This window comes from Mustela nivalis (assembly GCF_964662115.1).
Source record: "Mustela nivalis genome assembly, chromosome: 1".
NCBI lineage: Eukaryota > Metazoa > Chordata > Mammalia > Carnivora > Mustelidae > Mustela > Mustela nivalis.
The window spans coordinates 149,879,090-149,898,985 of NC_139020.1; the positions used below are offsets into that span (position 1 = coordinate 149,879,090).

Genomic DNA, 19,896 nt, shown 5'->3' on the forward strand with positions numbered 1-19,896 from the left:
ACCTTTTATTCCATTGATGTGCTGTTGGATTCAGTTTGCTGGTAAATTACTGAGCATGTACCCATCTATATTCATGAGGGGTACTGACCAATCATTTTCTTTCCTAGTGGTGTCTTTGTCTGGTTTTGGTACCAAAGTAATGCTGGCCTATAAAATGAGTTTGGAAGTGTTCTTACCGTTTCAATTTTTTGGTAAAAATCTGAGAAGGGCTGGTACTAATTCCTCTTTAAATGTTTGGTAGAATTCACCAGAGAAGCTATCTGGTCCCAGACTTGTCTTCATTAGGGGGTTCTTGATGACTTTTTTAACCCCCATACTGGTTATGTGTCTGATTAGGATTCCCATTTTTCCATGATCTACTTTTACTAGGTTATATGTTTCTAGGAATTCATTCATTTGTTCTAGATTATTGTTTGTTGGCATATAACTGTTCATATTTGATTCATTTTACTGATGTCATAATTGTAATGTCTCTTCTTTTGTTTCTGAATTTACTTGTCTTTTCCTTTTTTCCATAGTTATTCTAAGGGTTTGTCAATTTTATTTGTTAAAAAAACTATTTCATTTTTTTCTATTTTCTATTTTTAAATTTATATCTGCTTTAATTTTTGTTATTTTCTTCTTTCTGCTAACTCTGGGCTTGGTTTGTTTCTTTCCAGCTCTAAAAGTTAAATTGTTTTAGGTCTAGCCATATAGCTGGGTCATGGTTTTTTATCCATTTGGCCCTTCTATGTCTTTTGATTGGGGGAATTTAATCCATTTACATTTAGAGTGATTATTGATAAGGAAGGACTTATTATTGCTATTTTTAAAGCTAAGGAAGTTCACTTATAGCAGAGATAGGAGGCTGACATGATAGCACTCAGACTTGTTTTTCCTTACCCCCCTTTCTTCCATTACTACTAGGTTGCTAGGGGTCTCCTAGGATTCAGAAGTGTGTTTGTATGAGGGTGTGTGTCCCATATTCTGGGCAGTGCTCCCCTCCAAAAGCCAGGGGCTTAATGGAATTCAAACTGAAATGTTAAAAAGAAAAAAATTCAAGCCACTTATCTGTTAAAATTAGGATAGGCCATGCCCTGAGTAATCCAGACATTCTCCTCTTCTCCAGGGCCCAGAATCTTCCCCTGAGATCTGTTTCAACATCAAGAATTCTTTCCATCCTCCTTTCCTCCCTGAGTTTGGTGGTGTGAAACTGAAGAAGCTGGTCATGCTGCCATGACAAGGTTGCTTGATACTATGGGTAGAGCAAACTTGGGGAGGTTTAGGATTCCTGAGTGCAGGAAACTTCTTCCAAAACAGCAGCTTCTCATGGTGGGGTTCTAGTATGGCCAGGGAACTGCTGGAAGTCTCCTGAAAAGGGCCGCAATCCTTGGGATCTGAAGCACCACAGTTGTAGGGATCACCCTCATTACTCACACAACAATTTCTGTGTCTGACTTTCTCAGATTTGGGCTGGCTTTTTTACACCCCACTTTATCCCCAAAGAGGACTGGAAGTGGCTTCTCTGGCTAAGCCTTCTGCAAGGTGCTACTGGTAAAGAGGGAAGATCCCATCTCTGTCTTTTGGGTATTGACAGTCTAAATTCCAATCCTAGACTACCCCTAAATTCCCACTGAAGAAAGCTTCCTTGGCTATTAGTGCAAGCACTAAAAAAATCAAGGCATAGAGATATGACTAAAAACACCAACAGACAAATTAAAATGCAGTTAAAATGAATATTTAGTTAACTCAAAAAGAAGGTGGGAAAGAAGGAGCAGAGAACGGAAAACAAAAAGGAGAAAACACCCAATTGTATCAATATTACATTAAATACAAATGACTAAACATTTTGATTAAAAGGGAGTTTATCAGACTGCATAAAAGATAGCCTTTATATATAAAAACATAAATAAGTTGAAGAAAAATGATATGTATGCAAAAATAAGCATAAAAAGACCAATATTAACACCAGATAAAGTAGACTTCAAGACAAAGAGTTTTATCAGTGATAAAGAAGAACGTTTAATAATGAGAAAAATGTCAATTCTTCAGGAAGATATAACAGTCATAAATTTGTATGCACCCAAATCAGAGGACAAGATGTTAGTGAGGATAAACTTAAAAGTCTTAGCTATGGGAGGCTACTGTAAACTGGATATGGGGTTTAGTCTCAGCAGCTGGTACAGGATTTGTAGGTCCCCATGTGAGCATGGAATTGTTCTGCTTATAAAATTCTAGAAGTAGTCAAAAGAATCTAGTGAATCTCAACATTCTAAGCTGAGAAAATTAGAAGAAATGAATAAAGCAGGGTCTCCAATTTGGGAACAAAATATGGGCCAGGCTGCTCTTTCAGGTGTGCCACAGAACACTGGCCCTTCAGACTGTATGCCCCCATCTCAGCTTTTCATGTCACCTTGGTAAGGCTCACAGAGACAGTTGAGAGGAGCAGGTCTGTTCTCCTTAGCAGGGGCTATGAGGCTTTGGTCCTGCTTCCCATTCAGCCTCATCTTCTCTCCTTTCTCACTCTGAAACCCAGCCATGGCTTCTGTCAATCTAAGAATATGAGCTGTTTCCTCCATTAAAAAATGCCATTGAGCCCTTCTCTACTGCACTCTTGTTCCTACTTCAAGAATGGCTCAGCAGCTGACAGTTAAACAGAACGGCAGCTGAGCTAATTGAAGAAGGAAAATCTTGAGGATCAAGGAAATGAGTTAATAATTGACCACACAATTTAGGCTGAGTGGGAAAGGGGAAGAGACATCAAATGGGGATTGACAATGAAAAGATGGTGAGTTCAAAGGGACCCATTTAGGTTCAGTCTTGGTTGCAATTCAGTGACAGATGGAGTAACTGGGAAAGACAGGAGATGCTGGTCAGACTGTGGGGGTGACACTGAAAAATGAACATACATTCTACTTCACATTGTTATTTTCCAAGGTGTTCAATGTTTCATTTTAAAATGAATGAAATATTCATCTAAATGTTACTAAATCTTGAGTCTCTATTTTTCCTCTTGTGTCCCAGTTGAGTAGTGGTTTGATAACAAAATTGTCTCATATCATCAAGAGCAGCTTTCTACCAGTTAGATAACCTGTATACTTGTCATTCTGAAAGGACAGTGACTGACTAGACACCTGATGGCCTAGGCTCCTTACACAATATCACTGAGTTTTGATAAATCATGATGAAAGATAAAACTCTCTAGCAATGAAGACAGTCATGGGGATTTCCTTTTGGGCTATATTCCTTATTCTTTAATATCATAAACTGCTAAAATTCTTCGTGGATAGCTTCCAGGACAAATGAGTTGCATAATAAGTTTTTTGTTTTTTGTGTTTTGTTTTTTTTTTTTGCATAATAAGATTTTTAAAAGCTCACCAAAATTGGCTCTGGTATTGAAAAGGAAACCAGGAAACAAAGAAAGTTTCAGAATCAGCAGAACCTGCTGAAGATGCATCCTACAAGTTTAAAACTGGCATACCGAAAAGGATCCTTGTTTAGATTTTATCATTGTAACATGCTAAGTTCCACTCTCTCTGACACAGCTGACACAGTGGACATGAACATAGTAGTAAGGACATGGGTCTTTATTATAGGTTCATATCCTAAGATGAAACCAGTAACATTTAGATAACCTGCCTCCCAACTTAGCCCAACTAATAGATCTTTGAAACCAGGAATGATGATACCTTTACAAAAAGGAAAACCACACAGATTCTTGCTGTGGAGGGAGAGTTCTTTCATCCCTAAGCAGTGAAGAATGTCAGGAAAAACTCAGACTCACCAGGGCTTGCAGTTTAGGACAGTGGACAGAGAGCTGGATGAGTGTGCTGTCGGTGATCTGGAGGGAAACAAGCTGTGTCAATGTGGCTTCCACACCAGAACTTAATACCTAAGTTTGGTTTCTCCTGAACATAAGAATCAAAAGGTGTAAAACAATTAAAAACTCATCTCAAACACATTCAGGCTGGGAGCCCTTCTCTTCCCAACAACCTCAAATCTTGTAGACACAAAGCCGTTCTTGGTCTCTCCTCTGGTGCCCCAGGGGGGCCCAGGGACAGGGGACAAAGAAGGAGTAGGTAAAGAGGGTCCCCAGGATTCTCCTCTGTAGTCACCTCAACACTGGACATGCAAACTTATTTCTTCCTTCAGTTCTGTGGAAGGTTTTTTGTTTTGTTTTGTTTTTTAATATTTGGCAAAAACTGGAGCTACCCTGAACTTCTCAGCTATAGCTCTGATGGCTGAGAAGAGCACAAAGTTCATGCATCCCACTACCCTAGCCCTTATGGGGGTCCCAATTCCTGACATGCTGGGATGAGGAGGGTCCAGACAACAGTCATCTGGGGTCTCTGGCTATGCCTGGTTGTCTCTCAGGTCTGAGGGGCAGCCCTGTAGGACTTGTCAGGAGTCTACTTACCAGGATGCATTCTTCAAGATCCATCTTCTCCAGGTCATGGCAATTCTGGAAAAGTCCATAAGACACCCCCCCCCCCCCACCACCACCATGTGGTCAGTGGTCAGGGCAACATGGCTGGCTTGCTGTATCCCTCTGAGTACTGGCCCAGTATCCTTGTTCTCTTCCCTTTAGGAGTATGTTCCTAAAGTGACCCAGTGGGCCAGCACTTCTGAGCAGGTGCTTTTTGAATCACATTCCCTTTGGCAATGGGAATGTGGCTATCCTGGGCTACAATCCTTCTCTCACCTGGAAAGGTAGTGGCCCCCACCTTCCCAGTGGCTATGGATATCATCCTGTAAATTTTAACCATAGAACAGGCTTGGGAAAGCATGGGGGTGGGGTGCTCAGGCACAGTTTGGGCAGGTGAGGGTTAGGGTAGAGGAAGAGTATCACCATCCCCAGAAGGTCATGGGTTCCCAGCTGCAGAAAAGACGAACCCCCATGATGGTCAGCATCTGCTGGGTGATGTGGAAGAAGGAGCAGAGGCAGATAACAGCTCAGTTGGGGAAGCTACTGAGAGACTGAGTCAGGGTTTGAATGAGGAAGGGCATGTCCCGCCAGGGAGGAAATTCCTCTTGTTGTGCCTGACCAAATGAGAGTGAGGTTTAGACCTGCTCCAGAACCCCCTACAGGACCACCTTAGCATTCTGGGGAAAATGGGAAAACGTATCCTGAGGACCCTAGACTACTTGGTTCCTGTCCTTTCTAAAGGTATACAATTTTTGCACACTTTAAAACCACAGCAAGTTATTTTGAAATAAGAGAGGTAAATTATAGTTTGGTTTTGTTTTTTGAAACCTCTGGCTTACCCGAGCTAAAAGTGTAAAGCCTGCATCAGTCAAATGGGAACATCGAGCAGCCTCCAAAATCCTGGGATACAGAGTGCGTGGGAGGAAAAGGCAGTGACTGGTTAACAATAGAAATACACACTTTATGAAGGACACTCTTGAGGTTATTCTGTATTCTGACACACCTCTGCTTCTGGAATAGTCCTGAGGACAGTAAATGCAAATGCTGTCCCACAGGACAGATGAGGGGAAGAAGACTTAGGGGAAAGTGTAACCTGCCCTAAGTCCCACAGTTCCAGCCCAAATTCAGGGAGAAAACCCAGGAATCTTCCCACAATTCCAGGACATTGCTACTGCTGCTATTTTCAAATAATATTATTCCAATATTTGTTGGCTCTTAAACACAATTAAAATGAGCTTTTACTTAACAAAACGATCTTTATATATATTGTATTTAAAGTGAAATTCCCAGTTACCCTAAAAGGAATTTTAAAAATTTGTAGCCAATGAAAAATGTGAGTTAATTCTCAATGCCCATGCTTAGTAGGGATGGAGAAATAACATTTTAAAGTTAAATACGCCCATGTAGCAGTAGTTTTGACCACCTTTCTGACCAGTTTTGATCACCCACATTCCTTCTACTACTCAGAAATATCAAAATTGTCTAGAATCATCCCCAATGAAACAGTAAGAAAAATGGGCAAAGGACAGCAATAGATAATCAGTAAAAGATGTGAAACTGGTATAAGCATGAGAAACTGATCAGTTTCATTGAGAAGTAAACAACAAAATAAGTTTCTTTCTTCTGTCTTTTGTACAAGGGCTAAGATTTCTGGTTTTGAACAACGATTCAAGTTCAAACTCTAGTTTTACTTCCTTCTCATATGACCCAGGGTATATTATGTGATTTTCTTTGACTCCCAGTTTCTCATCTGAAAAACAAGTGAGAATGACTGCATATCTCCTAGAGAAGTGGAGATGACTAAATGAGATAATGCTTATAAAATTGCCCAGCACAGAGCCTGGAACCTAAATGAGTTTAACTGATGTGAACTATGATTAGTACTTAGTTAAAGTTGCCATAGTTAAAGTTTTACTATTCATAATGTTATTGGAGAAAATCAATCTTTATTTGTTAAAACAAAACTTTCTTCTTCTAGGAAAGGTGAGAAATAAGTTGACTGTGATCCCCTCCCCATCTTCTGTCCATTTAGCATCTGGTTTAGGGGAGAATCTGGTAACACTGGGATGTGAGGCTGTCACTCTGAGGTCAAAGCTATAACAGGATGAGGCAAATCAGGTGGGCACACGTGTCAAGTCCACCAAGAAATTATAGTTCAGGTTCCCTGGTGGTGTATACAGTTCAGTACCCATCCACTCTTCCCATACATCCCTAAATAAACCAGATTACGTATTGTTCTACCCCAACCCATCTGATAAAAGCCAACAATAACCCAACCACTGCCACTACCTATCCACCTGCTGGTAAGCCTTTCCCTTCCTGCAGGAAACCCTCCTGGTCAGTCCAGCAAGCTCTGAGCTACAAAGCAAAAGCATGGTGCACTTACTGAAGTCTTGGGCAGTTCAAAGCCAGGGCCGTGAGAGAGGCATCCGTGAGGTTGCTGCAGCCAGAAAGGCACAGAGCCTGTAGCCGATGGCAGCCCCTGCATATCTGCACGACACCTTCATCTGTAATGCGCTGGGGAAGTCCAAAAAGGAAGGAACATCAGAAGGCACCAACAATACTGAAAAATAGGATCTACTGCTGCTCAATTAGTTGGGCTGCCAAATACCATCATTTTATCCTAATAATTTAATAAAAATAAGATGAAGTACAGGGTTGACATGTATTTGTTATCTCTGTATAGTTTAAAAATATTCTAGCACTACTAACAGAGAAATTTTTTTTAAAAAATTTTATTTATTTGACAGAGAGAGAGAGAGAGATCACAAGCAGGCAAAGAGGCAGGCAGAGGTGGGGGAAGTAGGCTCCCTGATGAGCAGAGAGCCTGATGTGGGGTTCAATCCCAAGACCATGAAATCATGACCTGAGCCAAAGGCAGAGGCTTAACCCACTGAGCCACCCAGGCACCCCAGAATGAAATTAAAAAAAAAAAGATTTTATTTGTTTGACACAGAGAGAGAGAGAGAGAGATCACAAGTAGGCAGAGCAGCAGGCAAAGAAAGAGGGGGAAGCAGACTCCCCACTGAGCAGAGAGCCTGATGCAGGGCTCAATCCCAGGACCCTGAGATCATGACCTGAGCTGAAGGCAGAGGCTTAACCCACTGAGCTACCCAGATGCCCCAGAATGAATTTTTTAAAAAAGATGGAGAGAGAGAGAGAGAGTGCACAAACAGGGGTAAGTGCAGAGAAGAGAGACAGGGAAAGAGTCCTTAAGCAGACTCCTTGTTGAGCACAGAGCCTGACATAGGGCTCTATCCCAGGACCCAGGGATCATGACCTGAGCTGAAATTGAGTCAGATGCCCAACTGACTGGGCCATCCAGGTATCCTGCCAAAAGTGAATTTTTAAAAAATTTCATCCCCCTCCTCAGAGTTCATTTGATTTTTTTCTTTCAGGAAAAATTCATAAACTTAAAAATCAGATTAAATAAAGAGCTCATAAGATTTGCCTGGTTAGGGGCACCTGCGTGGCTCAGTGGGTTAAAACCTCTGCCTTCGGCTCAGGTTATGATCCCAGGGTCCTGGGATCGAGTCCCGCATCGGGCTCTCTGCTCAGCGGGGAGCCTGCTTCCTCCTCTCTCTCTCTCTCTGCCTGCCTCTCTGCCTACTTGTGATCTCTCTCTGTCAAATAAATAAATAAAATCTTAAAAAAAAAAAAGACTTGCCTGGTTAAGTGACATCATAATTTTTGATTGAATTCTACAGATTAATGCTTTAAATATCTGCCATATAAATCATATGCATATATATTTTTTAAATATTTTATTTATCTATTTTAGAGAGAGAGAGCACAAGCAGGCAGAGGGGCAGATGGAGGGAGAGGGAGAAGCAGACTCCCTGCTGAGCAGGGAGCCCGATGCAGAACTCCATCCTAGAACCCTGGGAACATGACCTGACCCAAAGGCAGCCACTTAACTGATTAAGCCACCCAGGGGTCCCAGATATATATATATTTATAATATTTCCTCAAATGTTTTAGAAAATAGCAAATGAAATATACCACTAAATTATTGTTAAATGACTTGCATTTTTAAAAAAAGATTTATTTATCCATTTTAAAGATGGACAGAGAGAGAGAGTGCTGGGAAGGAGGAGGAGGGAGAGAAGCCTCAAGCAGACCAGCAGAGGGCCCAGTTCCACAACCCATGAGATCATGATTCATGACATCATGTCCTGAGCTGAAACCAAGAGTCAGACACTCAACAGACTGAGTCACCCAGGCGCCCCTGGCTTGCACATTTATATTCTACTTTAAGTTGTCTGTGAGTGCTCTCACTACAAGATCCTAATAATGAAGAGTACCATAATATTGAACAGTACCATTTGTCCAGATGACAGTTTCTGTTCTATCTTCCACCATCAAGGATTCTAAAGACATATGACTCATTCACTGAATACCAACTGCAAAGATTTCTCTTACATTTCTCAAAATTTATGTTCCCCTTAAGAAGGCCAGAAGGATGTAGCAAGCATTCTCTTCAAGGTTCAATACTGACAATGGCAGTGAGGATGGAATAATCGTTTTTCACATGTTAATATCATGATGAAAATTACACCTTGCTCTTGAATACATCCTTTATGTTTCAAAGCATTTTCACATCCATCATTTCATTTTGTCCACTGTCATTATCCCCAGCTTACAAGAAAAAATAAAAGACACTGAGACCTTGTATGAATTTGCTCAGCTTAGTGACTAGTTCATAGCATTCCTATCATAAAATAAACAAAGATGTCAATTTATGTTATTTTTAGGGGGAAATATAAGTGGCTTTGTATGGGCCACCTTGTTTAGACTGTTATTCTTTCATCTTGTGGCAAACTGACAGATCGTATGAGGACACAGAATAAGAAAATAGGGTGTGGTGACCATCCCTCCTGCCTGGGGGCTTCAAAGTGGGGCCCACAGGAGACTCAGGGAACGTGGCACAGGAGGACACTCCCAGGAAAAGTGTGTTACTTACTGAGCAGGACTGTAAGTTGAGGCTCACAAGCTCATGGCAGTAATTCTGAATGTGTTTCAGAGCTTCATCTTCTAACTGAGTGGACAGAGAGAACAAAAGGGGGATGGAACCAGGTGAGGGAATAGTGGCGAACCAAGACAAATGCAACAGCAAGTTCTCTAATGAAGTGCCCACACCTCATGTTAGAGAAACAAACCTCAACCAAGCCCTTGGTACCTGTGTGCAGCCTCTCAAGAGCAGGGCTTTCAGGCCTCGACAACCTCGCACCAGTGCCTCAATGCCATCCTTTGTGATCTGGTCACACCAAGAGAGGTTCAGGTATTCCAGGTTTCGGCAGCCCTCACTGAGAGAACAAGAAACGGTCACACATGTGCAATCTATCCTACAGATAGTTCGTTACCAAGTCTGAGTTTAGTAACTCACAAACAATTAAGGATAGAGAAGACCTCTCTGTTGTTCCAGTGGGATCATTAGAAAGTTTCAGGCGTGCCAGGATGCTCTTAGGTTTAGGTGTTTCTTCTAACAACAGGTACTCTTACCTGATCCCCTTTAAGGAGCTGTTTGTAATGGACACGCAGGAGGTCAGATCTAGATGTTTCAGCTTGGAACAGAATCTGCTAAGGCTATAACATGTGCTGGAAAAGAGCAGACACACTAAAGATATTTTCAACCATGTTTCTCTCCCCTCACTCTCCTGATGGTCAATTAGTCTCCAAACTCATTCTCATTCCTTACCTGTCAGTGATTTTGGTGCACCCATTGAGGTTTAAATGTTCAATGTTTCTGCAGTTCTGTGCAAAGGTCCTAAAAAGAGAAAACATTTTAAAGCTCCCTGGTCAGCCACTAGAGGGCATGTGTCACCGTTCACATTTAAAACAGTGTTCCTCAAACTTGTACATTTTAGTTTACTGTGGAAAGAACATTTAACATGAGATTCACTCTCGACAAATTTCAAGTGTACAATAAGTTATTTTTAACCATAGGTGCTGGTGCTCCTCAAACTTTAATATGCACATGAAACAGCTGGGATTCTTGTCATCGTGCAGATTTTTTTTTTTAAGATTTTATTTTTATTTGACAGAGATCACAAGTAGGCAGAGAGGCAGGCAGAGAAAGAGAGAGAGAGGAGGAAGCAGGCTCCCTGCAGAGCAGAGAGCCCAGTGCGGGGCTCGATCCCAGGACCCTGGGATCATGACCCGAACTGAAGACAGAGGCTTTAACCCACTGAGCCACCCAGGCGCCCCCACAGTGCAGATTCTTTTTTTTTTTTTTTTTAAGATTTTATTTATTTGACAGAGATCACAAGTAGGCAGAGGGTGGGGGAGTAGGCTCCCTGCTGAGCACAGAGCCCGACGTGGGGCTTGATCCCAGGACCCTGAGATCATGACCCAAGCCGAAGGCAGAGGCTCTAACCCACTGAGCCACCCAGGCATCCCCACAGTGTAGATTCTAACGGTACAGCTTGACAAACTGATGGTCTGCATTTCTAAAAAATTCACAAGTGATGCCATTGCTGCTACCTGGGAACTACACTTTGAGAAACAAAGCCCAAGACCAACTACGTATCAGTCATAATGTTCCTTCAACCCACACCCTGGTGAAAGGAGGCCTGGCTCCTTGTTCCTTCCTCTCTATAGAAAAATCAATTGGAAGCAAGGGGACTGAATCTTTCTTGTATTGTGCCATGCTGTCATTTGGTTATTCAAGAGCCTTTCTGAAGAAACTATCTTTGCCCACTGATAGGATCAGTAGTTGATCAGTATGAAGAACCATCCACTTTCTGGTGAGGATACTGAGTCATGAAGAACAACTTCCTCAATAATTTGTGGGCTGGCAGAAGGGCCAAAAGTGGACAATTAAACATCCCTTAGAACGTATTCCTTAAAATATTCAGCAAGGACTGACTCTTCCTGAAATACAGCTTCAATGTATTTTTAGTGTTGAACCCTGATTCTTCCCTGCAGTCTCCAAAACCTGGTCTCAAACTGTGTCACTCTTTTTTTTTTTTTTTAAAGATTTTATTTATTTATTTGACAGAGAGAGATCACAAGTAGATGGAGAGGCAGGCAGAGAGAGAGGGAAGCAGGCTGTCTGCTGAGCAGAGAGCCCGATGCGGGACTCGATCCCAGGACCCTGAGATCATGACCTGAGCCGAAGGCAGCGGTTTAACCCACTGAGCCACTCAGGCGCCCAAACTGTGTCACTCTTATCTGCTCCTTCTATCCTGGTATGGTGCTATGGAACTGACCTGGAGGCTGGTGGAATCCCCGAGTTGAAGATATGGAGCCATAATCTGACCAAGGTCATTAGAGTTATCAGAGAAGAGTACTGGAGCACAGAGAACTTCAGAGTGTTCCTCTCAGGAATTCAGTAGAGTACTAATCAGGGCATGCTTATAGGGAAACTACCCAAAGCCAGGGAAAGAATCAGCAAACAGCATTAGAAGAAAGAACAGTCAGAGCTCACCCATAGCCAGAAAAGTGCCCATTCCCATAAATCAACAGTGAAAAAGTCTCAATTTGTGGGGTACTGCGTAGAGCACTAATAAGCACCTTGCATCAGGTGTACAATTAACGCTCAACTAAACATGGCTTTGGTCCAAATTAACAAATTTAAAGAAAAAAAAGATTTGAAAGGAACTATGTCCAAATAATTCAACTGTGTCCAGAATAAACTCAATAATATCTATAGGAATAAAAAAATGGTTTGCACCCAAAATAAAATTCAGAATGTTTGGCATTGAGAAAAAAATTGGCATGCATTCAAAGAAGGAAAACATATCCATGATGAGGAGAAAAATCAACCAAAGTGGGGCGCCTGGATGGCTCAGTTGGTTGGGTGTTTGCCTTCAGCTCAGGTCATGATCCCTGGGTCCTGGGATCAAGCCCCTCATCAGGCTCCCTGCTCGGCACAGAGCCTGCTTCTCCCTCTCCATTTGCCTGCTGCTCCCCCTGCTTGTGCTCTCTTTCTCTCTGTGTTAAGTAAATAAGTAAATAAAACCTTAAGTAAATAAGTAAGTAAAACCTTAAAAAAATCAACCAAAGCTGACCCAAAATGGACACAAATATTAGAAATAGTAGACAAAGACATTAAAAGTTATTATAACTGTGTTCTGTAGAAGATAGTTCTATGAAGTTACACAAAGATTAAACATGTTATGATTATTAAATGTGTTATGTAGAGGCATTAGAGTTATTTTTAAAGACCCAAATTAAACTTTTAGGAAATGGCTAAGATAAAAATTTTCAGGATGGGACTAATAGCAGATAAGACATTTTGGAAGAACAGATTAGTGAACTTGAAAACATAGCAATAGAAACTATCCAAAACGAAACATGGAAAGAAAATAAGGAAGAAAAGAAAAAAGAACAGCATAAATGAGCTGTGGGACAGCTTCAAACAATCTACTATAAACAATCTACTATACATGTGACAAGGAACAGGAGTTTGGGCAGGGGTGGGATCAGGTAGAATATTTGAAGTAATGGCCCAAATTTTTCCAAAGTTTATGAAAACTATAAACCTACAAATCCAAGACAAAGAATTCCAAGTATAAGGAATATGAAGAAAAATAGATCAAGGCATATCATAACTGAATTGGTCAAAACCAGTGACAGAAAAATCTTAAAATCAGCCAGAGAAAAAGATACATTATGTACAGATAAAGAAGAATAAGGGTAACAGATTTCTCATTGGTTAAAAAAAAAAGAAAGAAAGAAAGAAAGAAAGCCAACAACAAGAAAACCAAGGAGAAGCATCTTTAAAATACTGAAAAAACTGTCAACAGAATTCTATATTAAGCAAAAATATTTTTCAAAAAACTTTTTTGAAAGATTTTATTTATTTATTTGACAGAGACACAGTGAGAGAGGGAGAAGAAGGCTTCCCGCTGAGCAGGGAGCCTGATGCAGAGCTCGATCCCAGGACCCTGGGATCAGGACCTGAGCTGAAGGCAGACACTTAATGACTGAGCCACCCAAGTGGCCCTCAAATATTTTTGAAATAAATATGAAGGACAGATAACCCCCCCCTCCAGATACAGAAGGGCTGAAAGAATTAATCACATCTGCAGTACAAGGAATATTCAGGAACATTCTATAGGTAGAAAAAAGTGTGATACTACACAAAGGAATCAAGAATACTGGAAACAGTAACCACTTGGGTATATAAATCACTTTCTAGTTATTTAAATCTCTTTTAAAATAATCAACTATTAAAAAATACTAACAATCTGGGGCACCTGGGTGGCTAAGTGGGTTAAGCCTCTGCCTTCAGCTCAGGTCATGATCTCAGGATCCTGGGATTGAGCCCGGCATCAGGCTCTCTACTCAGCAGGAAGCCTTCTTCCCCTGCCTCTCTGCCTATTTGTTATCTCTCTCTGTCAAATAAATAAATAAAATCTTAAAAAGAATACTACCAATCTAGTGTGGCGGAGTTTGTATTATATATAGAATTAAAATGTGTAATAGTAACAGCATAAAGGTTGAGGAAAAACGGAAGTGATCTTGAAGGTAGACTATAACAAGTTAAAGATGTACATTACAAAAACTCTAGAGCAACAATTAAAATTACAAAATAACTTATAGCTCTAATCAAACAAAGGATATAAAATGGAATCCTAAAAAAATTCTCAATCCAAAAGAAGGCAGAAAAAGAGGAAAGGGAAAGAAAATATGTATGGGACAAAGAGATGTCAAAAAACCCCCACCACAACAAAAAAGCAACATCCAACCATATATTGCCTACAAGAAAACAACTTTAAATATAAAGACACAAATTGGTGAAAAGTAAAAGAATGGAAAATTGTATGCCAAAAAAAGAAAGTTGGAGTATCTATATAATATCAGACAAAGTAGACCTCACAGCAAAGAATATAACCAAAGATAAAAGAAGGCCATATGATAATGAAAACCAGTTCATCAAAAAGGTGCAGCAACCCTAGGTTTATATAGGTTTATTAGGTTTATATGCCTAATAACAGAGCTTCAAAATACACGAAGATATAACCTGAGGAGAAACAAATCTGAAATTACAGGCAGAGATTTCAATATAACTCTGTCAATATTTGATCAAACAAGAAGTCAGAAAAATCTGCAAAGATACAAAAGACTATCAACACTCTTCTTCAACTTGATCTAATTGATATTTATAGAACGCTTCACCCAGCAACAGCAGAGTACATGTTCTTTTCAAGTGGATATGAACATTTACCATGACAGACCATATTCTTGGCTACAAAACAAGTTTCAATAAAATTAAAACGACTCAAGTCATATAAAGTATATTCACTGATCACAATGGAATTAAATTAGTAATGAATAACAAAAAAAAACCTGGAAAATGCCCAAGTATTTAGAAGCAAAATAACATGCTTCTAAATAACCCCTGGGTCAAAGAAGAAATCAAAAGGGAATCAAAGGGAAAGAGTGTATATTTTTAATGGAATGAAAATGAAACACATAGGGCGCCTGGGTGGCTCAGTGGGTTAAGCCGCTGCCTTCGGCTCAGGTCATGATCTCAGAGTCCTGGGATCGAGTCCCGCATCGGGCTCTCTGCTCAGCGGAGAGCCTGCTTCCCTCTCTCTCTCTGCCTGCCTCTCCATCTACTTGTGATTTCTCTCTGTCAAATAAATAAATAAAAATCTTTAAAAAAAAAAAAAAGAAAAGAAAATGAAACACATAATTAGAATTTGTGAAATGCTACTAAATCAATACTTCAGGAGAAAATCTTCATGTCCCTGGGTTAGGCAAAGATCTCATATATCACCAAAAGTATCATTCACCAAAAGCATGATTCATTCAAAAAAACTGGTAAGTTGAACTTCATTAAAATGAAAATCTTCTCTTCAGGAGACCCTCATGAGAATAAACAGATAATCCACAGACCGGGAGAAAACATTTAAAAAACGCAAATCTGGGCGCCTGGGTGGCTCAGTGGGTTAAGCCGCTGCCTTCGGCTCAGGTCATGATCTTGGGGTCCTGGGATTGAATCCCGCATCGGGCTCTCTGCTCAGCAGGGAGCCTGCTTCCCCCTCTCTCTGCCTTCCTTTCTGACTACTGTGATCTCTGTCAAATAAATAAATAAAATCTTTTAAAAAAACCCCGCAAATCTGATCAAGGACTTGTATGCAGTATATAACTCAAAATTCAGTGGTAAGAAAAAAAACTAATTAAAAAAAAAAGTCAAAACCCCCACATTTGAACAGATATTTCAGCAAAGAAAATATGCAGATAGCAAAAGTACACAAAAAGTTGCTCAACAGCACTAATTGTTAGAAATACAAATTAAAACCAAAATGAGATGCTACTACATTTATCTATTAGAAACACTAAAAGAGACGGACCTACCAAGTGTTGACAAGGATATGGAGGAGCTGGAAGTACCATACACTTCTAGTGGGAATATAATATGGTATAATCCTTTTGGGAAATAGTTTGAAAGTTTTAAAAAGTTAAACACACACCTACCAAACGATCTAGCCATTCCACTCCTAGGTATTTTCTCAAGAGAAATGAAAACACATGGCACACAAAACCTTGTATACAAATGTTCTTAGCAGCTTTATATGTAATGGCTGCAAATGATAAGTGAATAAATGGTAGTATACCATACAATGGACTACTATTCAGCAATAAAAAAGAATGAACTATTGATACACAAACAACATGGATGGATCTCAAAACAATTATGTTGAATGAAAGAGGCCAGGAAAAAAGGAGTACACACTGTACAATTACATAAAAAAATTTTAAAAATTTAAACTAACCTATAGTGACAGAAAGCAGATCAGTGGTTGCCTCACAATGGGGGAGAGACGGGAAGGAGGAAGGGAGGGGTTATTAAGGCACATGAAGAAACTTTCACATGGGTATGTTCATTATCTTGATTATAATGTTGGTTTTATGGGTATATACATGTACAAAAATTACCAAATTGTACACTTTAAAAATATACAGTTTATTGTATCTCAATTATATATCAATAAAACCAGGCTTCAGATATAATGATGCAGCAATATACATGTGGGATCCGTTAGTATTGCGATTTTAGTCTATTGATTACTGCTGTATCTCCATTCCCTAGAGATCAGTGCCTGGTGGAGTAGGGCTCAATAAACATTCCAAATGAATACCTTCCCTCCATCCAAACAACAATACATATGTGGGGCAGAATAGAGACCCAAACTGGCCTTAGGTGATTACAATAAAAAACTGGAGGCACAAGAAAATTCCGAGTCATATTCTGGAATTATACTTACCATTATTTCACATAGTAATCTGGTTTCACATATTAAAAATGTATAAAATAACAGGGTGACTGGGTGGCTCAGTCGGTTAAGTGTCTGACTCTTGATATTTGCTCAGGTAATGATCTCAGGGTTGTGAGACTGAGCCCTGCATTGGGCTCTGCACTGTTTAAGATTCTCTCTCTCCCTCGGCCCCTTCACTGCTCTCTTGCATGCACACATTCTCTTAAAAAAAAAATGTATAATATACTAATATAGATTTCTACATAAAAATTACGGTAAACCACTAACATTCTTAGCCTCTCAGGATATTTTTGCTACTATATATGGCTTTATACCAATTGCCAAGATAAGAATATATGTCCTTTTTAAAAAAATTAGCCCACATAAAGAAATGCAGTTTATATATACAATGCAGTATTATTCAATTATCAGAAAGGATGAATATCTACCATTTACATCAACATAAATGGAACCAGATGTATTATGCAGAGTGAAATGAAAATATATTTTTTTGATATTCCTTATCGACAATCCCACCTTCATATTTATTTTAGTTTAATGGAACCACTATTAAACTTATGTTCTCTTTTATAAATTATATAAGGTCCTTAAGCTTTGTATTAAAATAGAATCCACCTATTCCATCAGTTTACAAAGCTTTTGAAGTGCCAGAAAATTTGGTCTGGTGATCTGAATTTCTTGACTTAAAAAAACTTTGTTCCGTAACATTTATAGGGAGTGTTTTGATCCTTAAAATGGGTTATGAATCAATTTTTCTAGCAATGGTATAGCAGATGTTTCTATTACAAATTCCACTATGTATAATCATTATGTGCTGCACATTCCTACTGGCAGTTGCAATTGATAGACATGGTGGTGATTCTTAGTCTGCAAGAGACAAAGTATTCTAAGATTCTAGGGGGAAGTGTGTGTTCTAATTTAGCCAACTTCAAACAATAGCAGAGACCACAAAGTTAAGAACATAAAGGTTGGATTTTTAAAAATTAACATATAATGCATTATTTGCTTCAGGGGTACAGGTCTGTTGATTCATAAGTCTTACACAATTCACAGCACTCACCATATCACATACCCTCCCCAATGTCCATCACCCAGCACCCTATCCCTTCCATCCTCCTCTACTCCAGCAACACTCAGTTTGTTTCCTGAGATTAAGAGCCTCTTATGGTTTGTCTCCCTCTCTGGTTTCATTTTGTTTTGTATTTCCCTACCTTCCCCTATGATACTCTGTCTTGTTTCTCAAATTCCTCATATCAGTGAGATCATGTGATAATTGTCCTTCTCTGACTGACTGACTTAGCCTAATAGCCTCTACTTCCATCCATGTCATTGCAAATGGCAAGATTTCTGTCTTTGGTTTTTTTTGATGGCTGCATAATATTCCATTGTGTGTATACATATATACCACATCTTCATATCCATTCATCTGTTGAAGGACATCTAGGCTCTTCTCATAGTTTGGCTATGGTGAACACTGTTGCTATAAACATTCGGGCTCATGTGCCCCTTCAGATCACTACATTTGTATCACTGAAGTAAATACCCAGTTTGCAATCGCTGGGTCATAGGCAGCTATACTTTCAACTTTTTGAGGAACTTCCATGCTGTTTTCCAGAGTGGCTGCACCAGCTTGATTTCCCACCAACACTGGAAGAGGGTTCCCCTTTCTCTTCATCCTTGCCAACATTTGTCAATTCCTGACTTGTTAATTTTAGCCATTCTGACTGGTGTGAAGTGGTATCTCATTGAGGTTTTGAGTTGTATTTCCCTAATGCTGAGTGATGTAAAGCACTTTTTCATGTGTCTGTTGGTCATTTGGATATCATCTTTGCAGAAATGTCTGTTCATGTCTTCTGCCCATTTTTTGACTAGATTCTTTGGATGTTGAGTTTGATAAGTTTTTTTTATAGACTTTGGATACTAGCCCTTTATCTGATATGGCATTTGCAAATATCTTCTCCCATTATGTTGGTTGTCTTTAGGTTTTGTTGACTGTTTCCTTTGCTGTGCAAAAGCTTTTGATCTTGATGAAGTCCCAATAGTACATTTTTCCTGTTGCTTACTTCTGATGTTATTTCTAGGAAGAAGTTGCTGTGCCTGAGGTCGAAGAGGTTGCTGCCTGTGTTCTTCCCAAGGAACTGGATGGATTCCTGTCTCACACTTAGGTCTTTCATCCATTTTGAGTCTATTTTTGTGTGTGGTGTAAGAAAATGGTCCAGTTTCATTCTACTGCATGTGGCTGTCCAATTTTCCCAACACCATTTGTTGAAGAGACTGTCTTTTTTTTTGACTGGACATTTGTTCCTGCTTTGTAGAAGATTAGTTGACCATAGAGTTGAGGGTCCATTTCTGGGCTCTCTACTCTGTTCCATTGATCTACGTGTCTGTTATTGTGCCAGTACCATACTGTCTTGATGATGACAGCTTTGTAATAGAGCTTGAAGTCTGGAATTGTGATGCCACCAGCTTTGGTTTTCTTTTTCAACATTCCTCTGGCTATTCAGGGTCTTTTCTGGTTCCATATAAATTTTAGGATTATTTGTTCCATTTCTAGTGAAAAAAGTTGATGGTATTTTGATAGGGATTGCATTAAATGTGCAGAATGCTTTAGGTAGCATATACATTTTGGGGTCAAGGTCTGTGAATCATCAGGCTTACACACTTCACAGCACTCACCATAGAAAATATCCTCCCCAATGTCCATAACCCAGACACCTTCTCCATACCTCCCTCCTCCCAGCAACCCTCAGTTTGTTTTGTAAGATTAAGAATCTCTTATGGTTTGTTTCCCTCCCGATCCCATCTTGTTTCATTTTTTCCTTCCCTAACCCCTAAATTCCCCACTTTGCCTCTCAAATTCCTCATATCAGGGAGAGCAGATGATAATTGTCTTTCTCTAATTGACTTATTTCACTCAGCATAATACCCTCTAGTTCCATCCATGTTGTTGCAAATGGCAAGATTTCATTTCTTTTGATGGTTGCATAGTATTCCACTGTACATATATAGAGACTACCTCTTCTTTATCCATTCATCAGTTGATGGACATCTAGCTTCTTTCCATAGTTTGGCTATTGTGGACATTGCTGCTATAAACATTTGGGTGTACATGCCCCTTTGGATTACTACATTTGTATCTTTAGGGTAAATACCCAGTAGTGCAATTGCTGGGTCGTAAGGTAGCTCTATTTTCAACTATTTGAGGAACCTCCATGCTGTTTTCCAGAGTGGCTGCACCAGCTTGCATTCCCACCAACA

The 19,896-nt window shown here is 39.8% G+C and overlaps 1 protein-coding gene across 7 annotated transcripts in view; it reads right to left on the bottom strand.

Moving 5' to 3' along the window:
• FBXL2 (F-box and leucine rich repeat protein 2) overlaps window positions 1–19,896 on the bottom strand; it is a 144,514-nt gene that overhangs the window by 23,622 nt on the left and 100,996 nt on the right. For 4 of the 7 annotated variants that reach the window (XM_082726128.1, XM_082726123.1, XM_082726122.1 and 1 more), the window contains exons 6-13: window positions 10,104–10,172; window positions 9,908–10,003; window positions 9,585–9,711; window positions 9,369–9,443; window positions 6,792–6,922; window positions 5,245–5,305; window positions 4,397–4,441; window positions 3,764–3,820 (exon numbers count right to left, since the gene is read on the bottom strand). In XM_082726128.1, the coding sequence (XP_082582254.1) occupies window positions 3,764–3,820; window positions 4,397–4,441; window positions 5,245–5,305; window positions 6,792–6,922; window positions 9,369–9,443; window positions 9,585–9,711; window positions 9,908–10,003; window positions 10,104–10,172 (661 nt within the window). Of the gene's footprint in view, window positions 1–1,976; window positions 2,872–3,763; window positions 3,821–4,396; window positions 4,442–5,244; window positions 5,306–6,791; window positions 6,923–9,368; window positions 9,444–9,584; window positions 9,712–9,907; window positions 10,023–10,103; window positions 10,173–19,896 lie in introns of those variants that run through there. The other 3 variants (XM_082726127.1, XM_082726126.1, XM_082726125.1) reach the window with 2 other exon arrangements.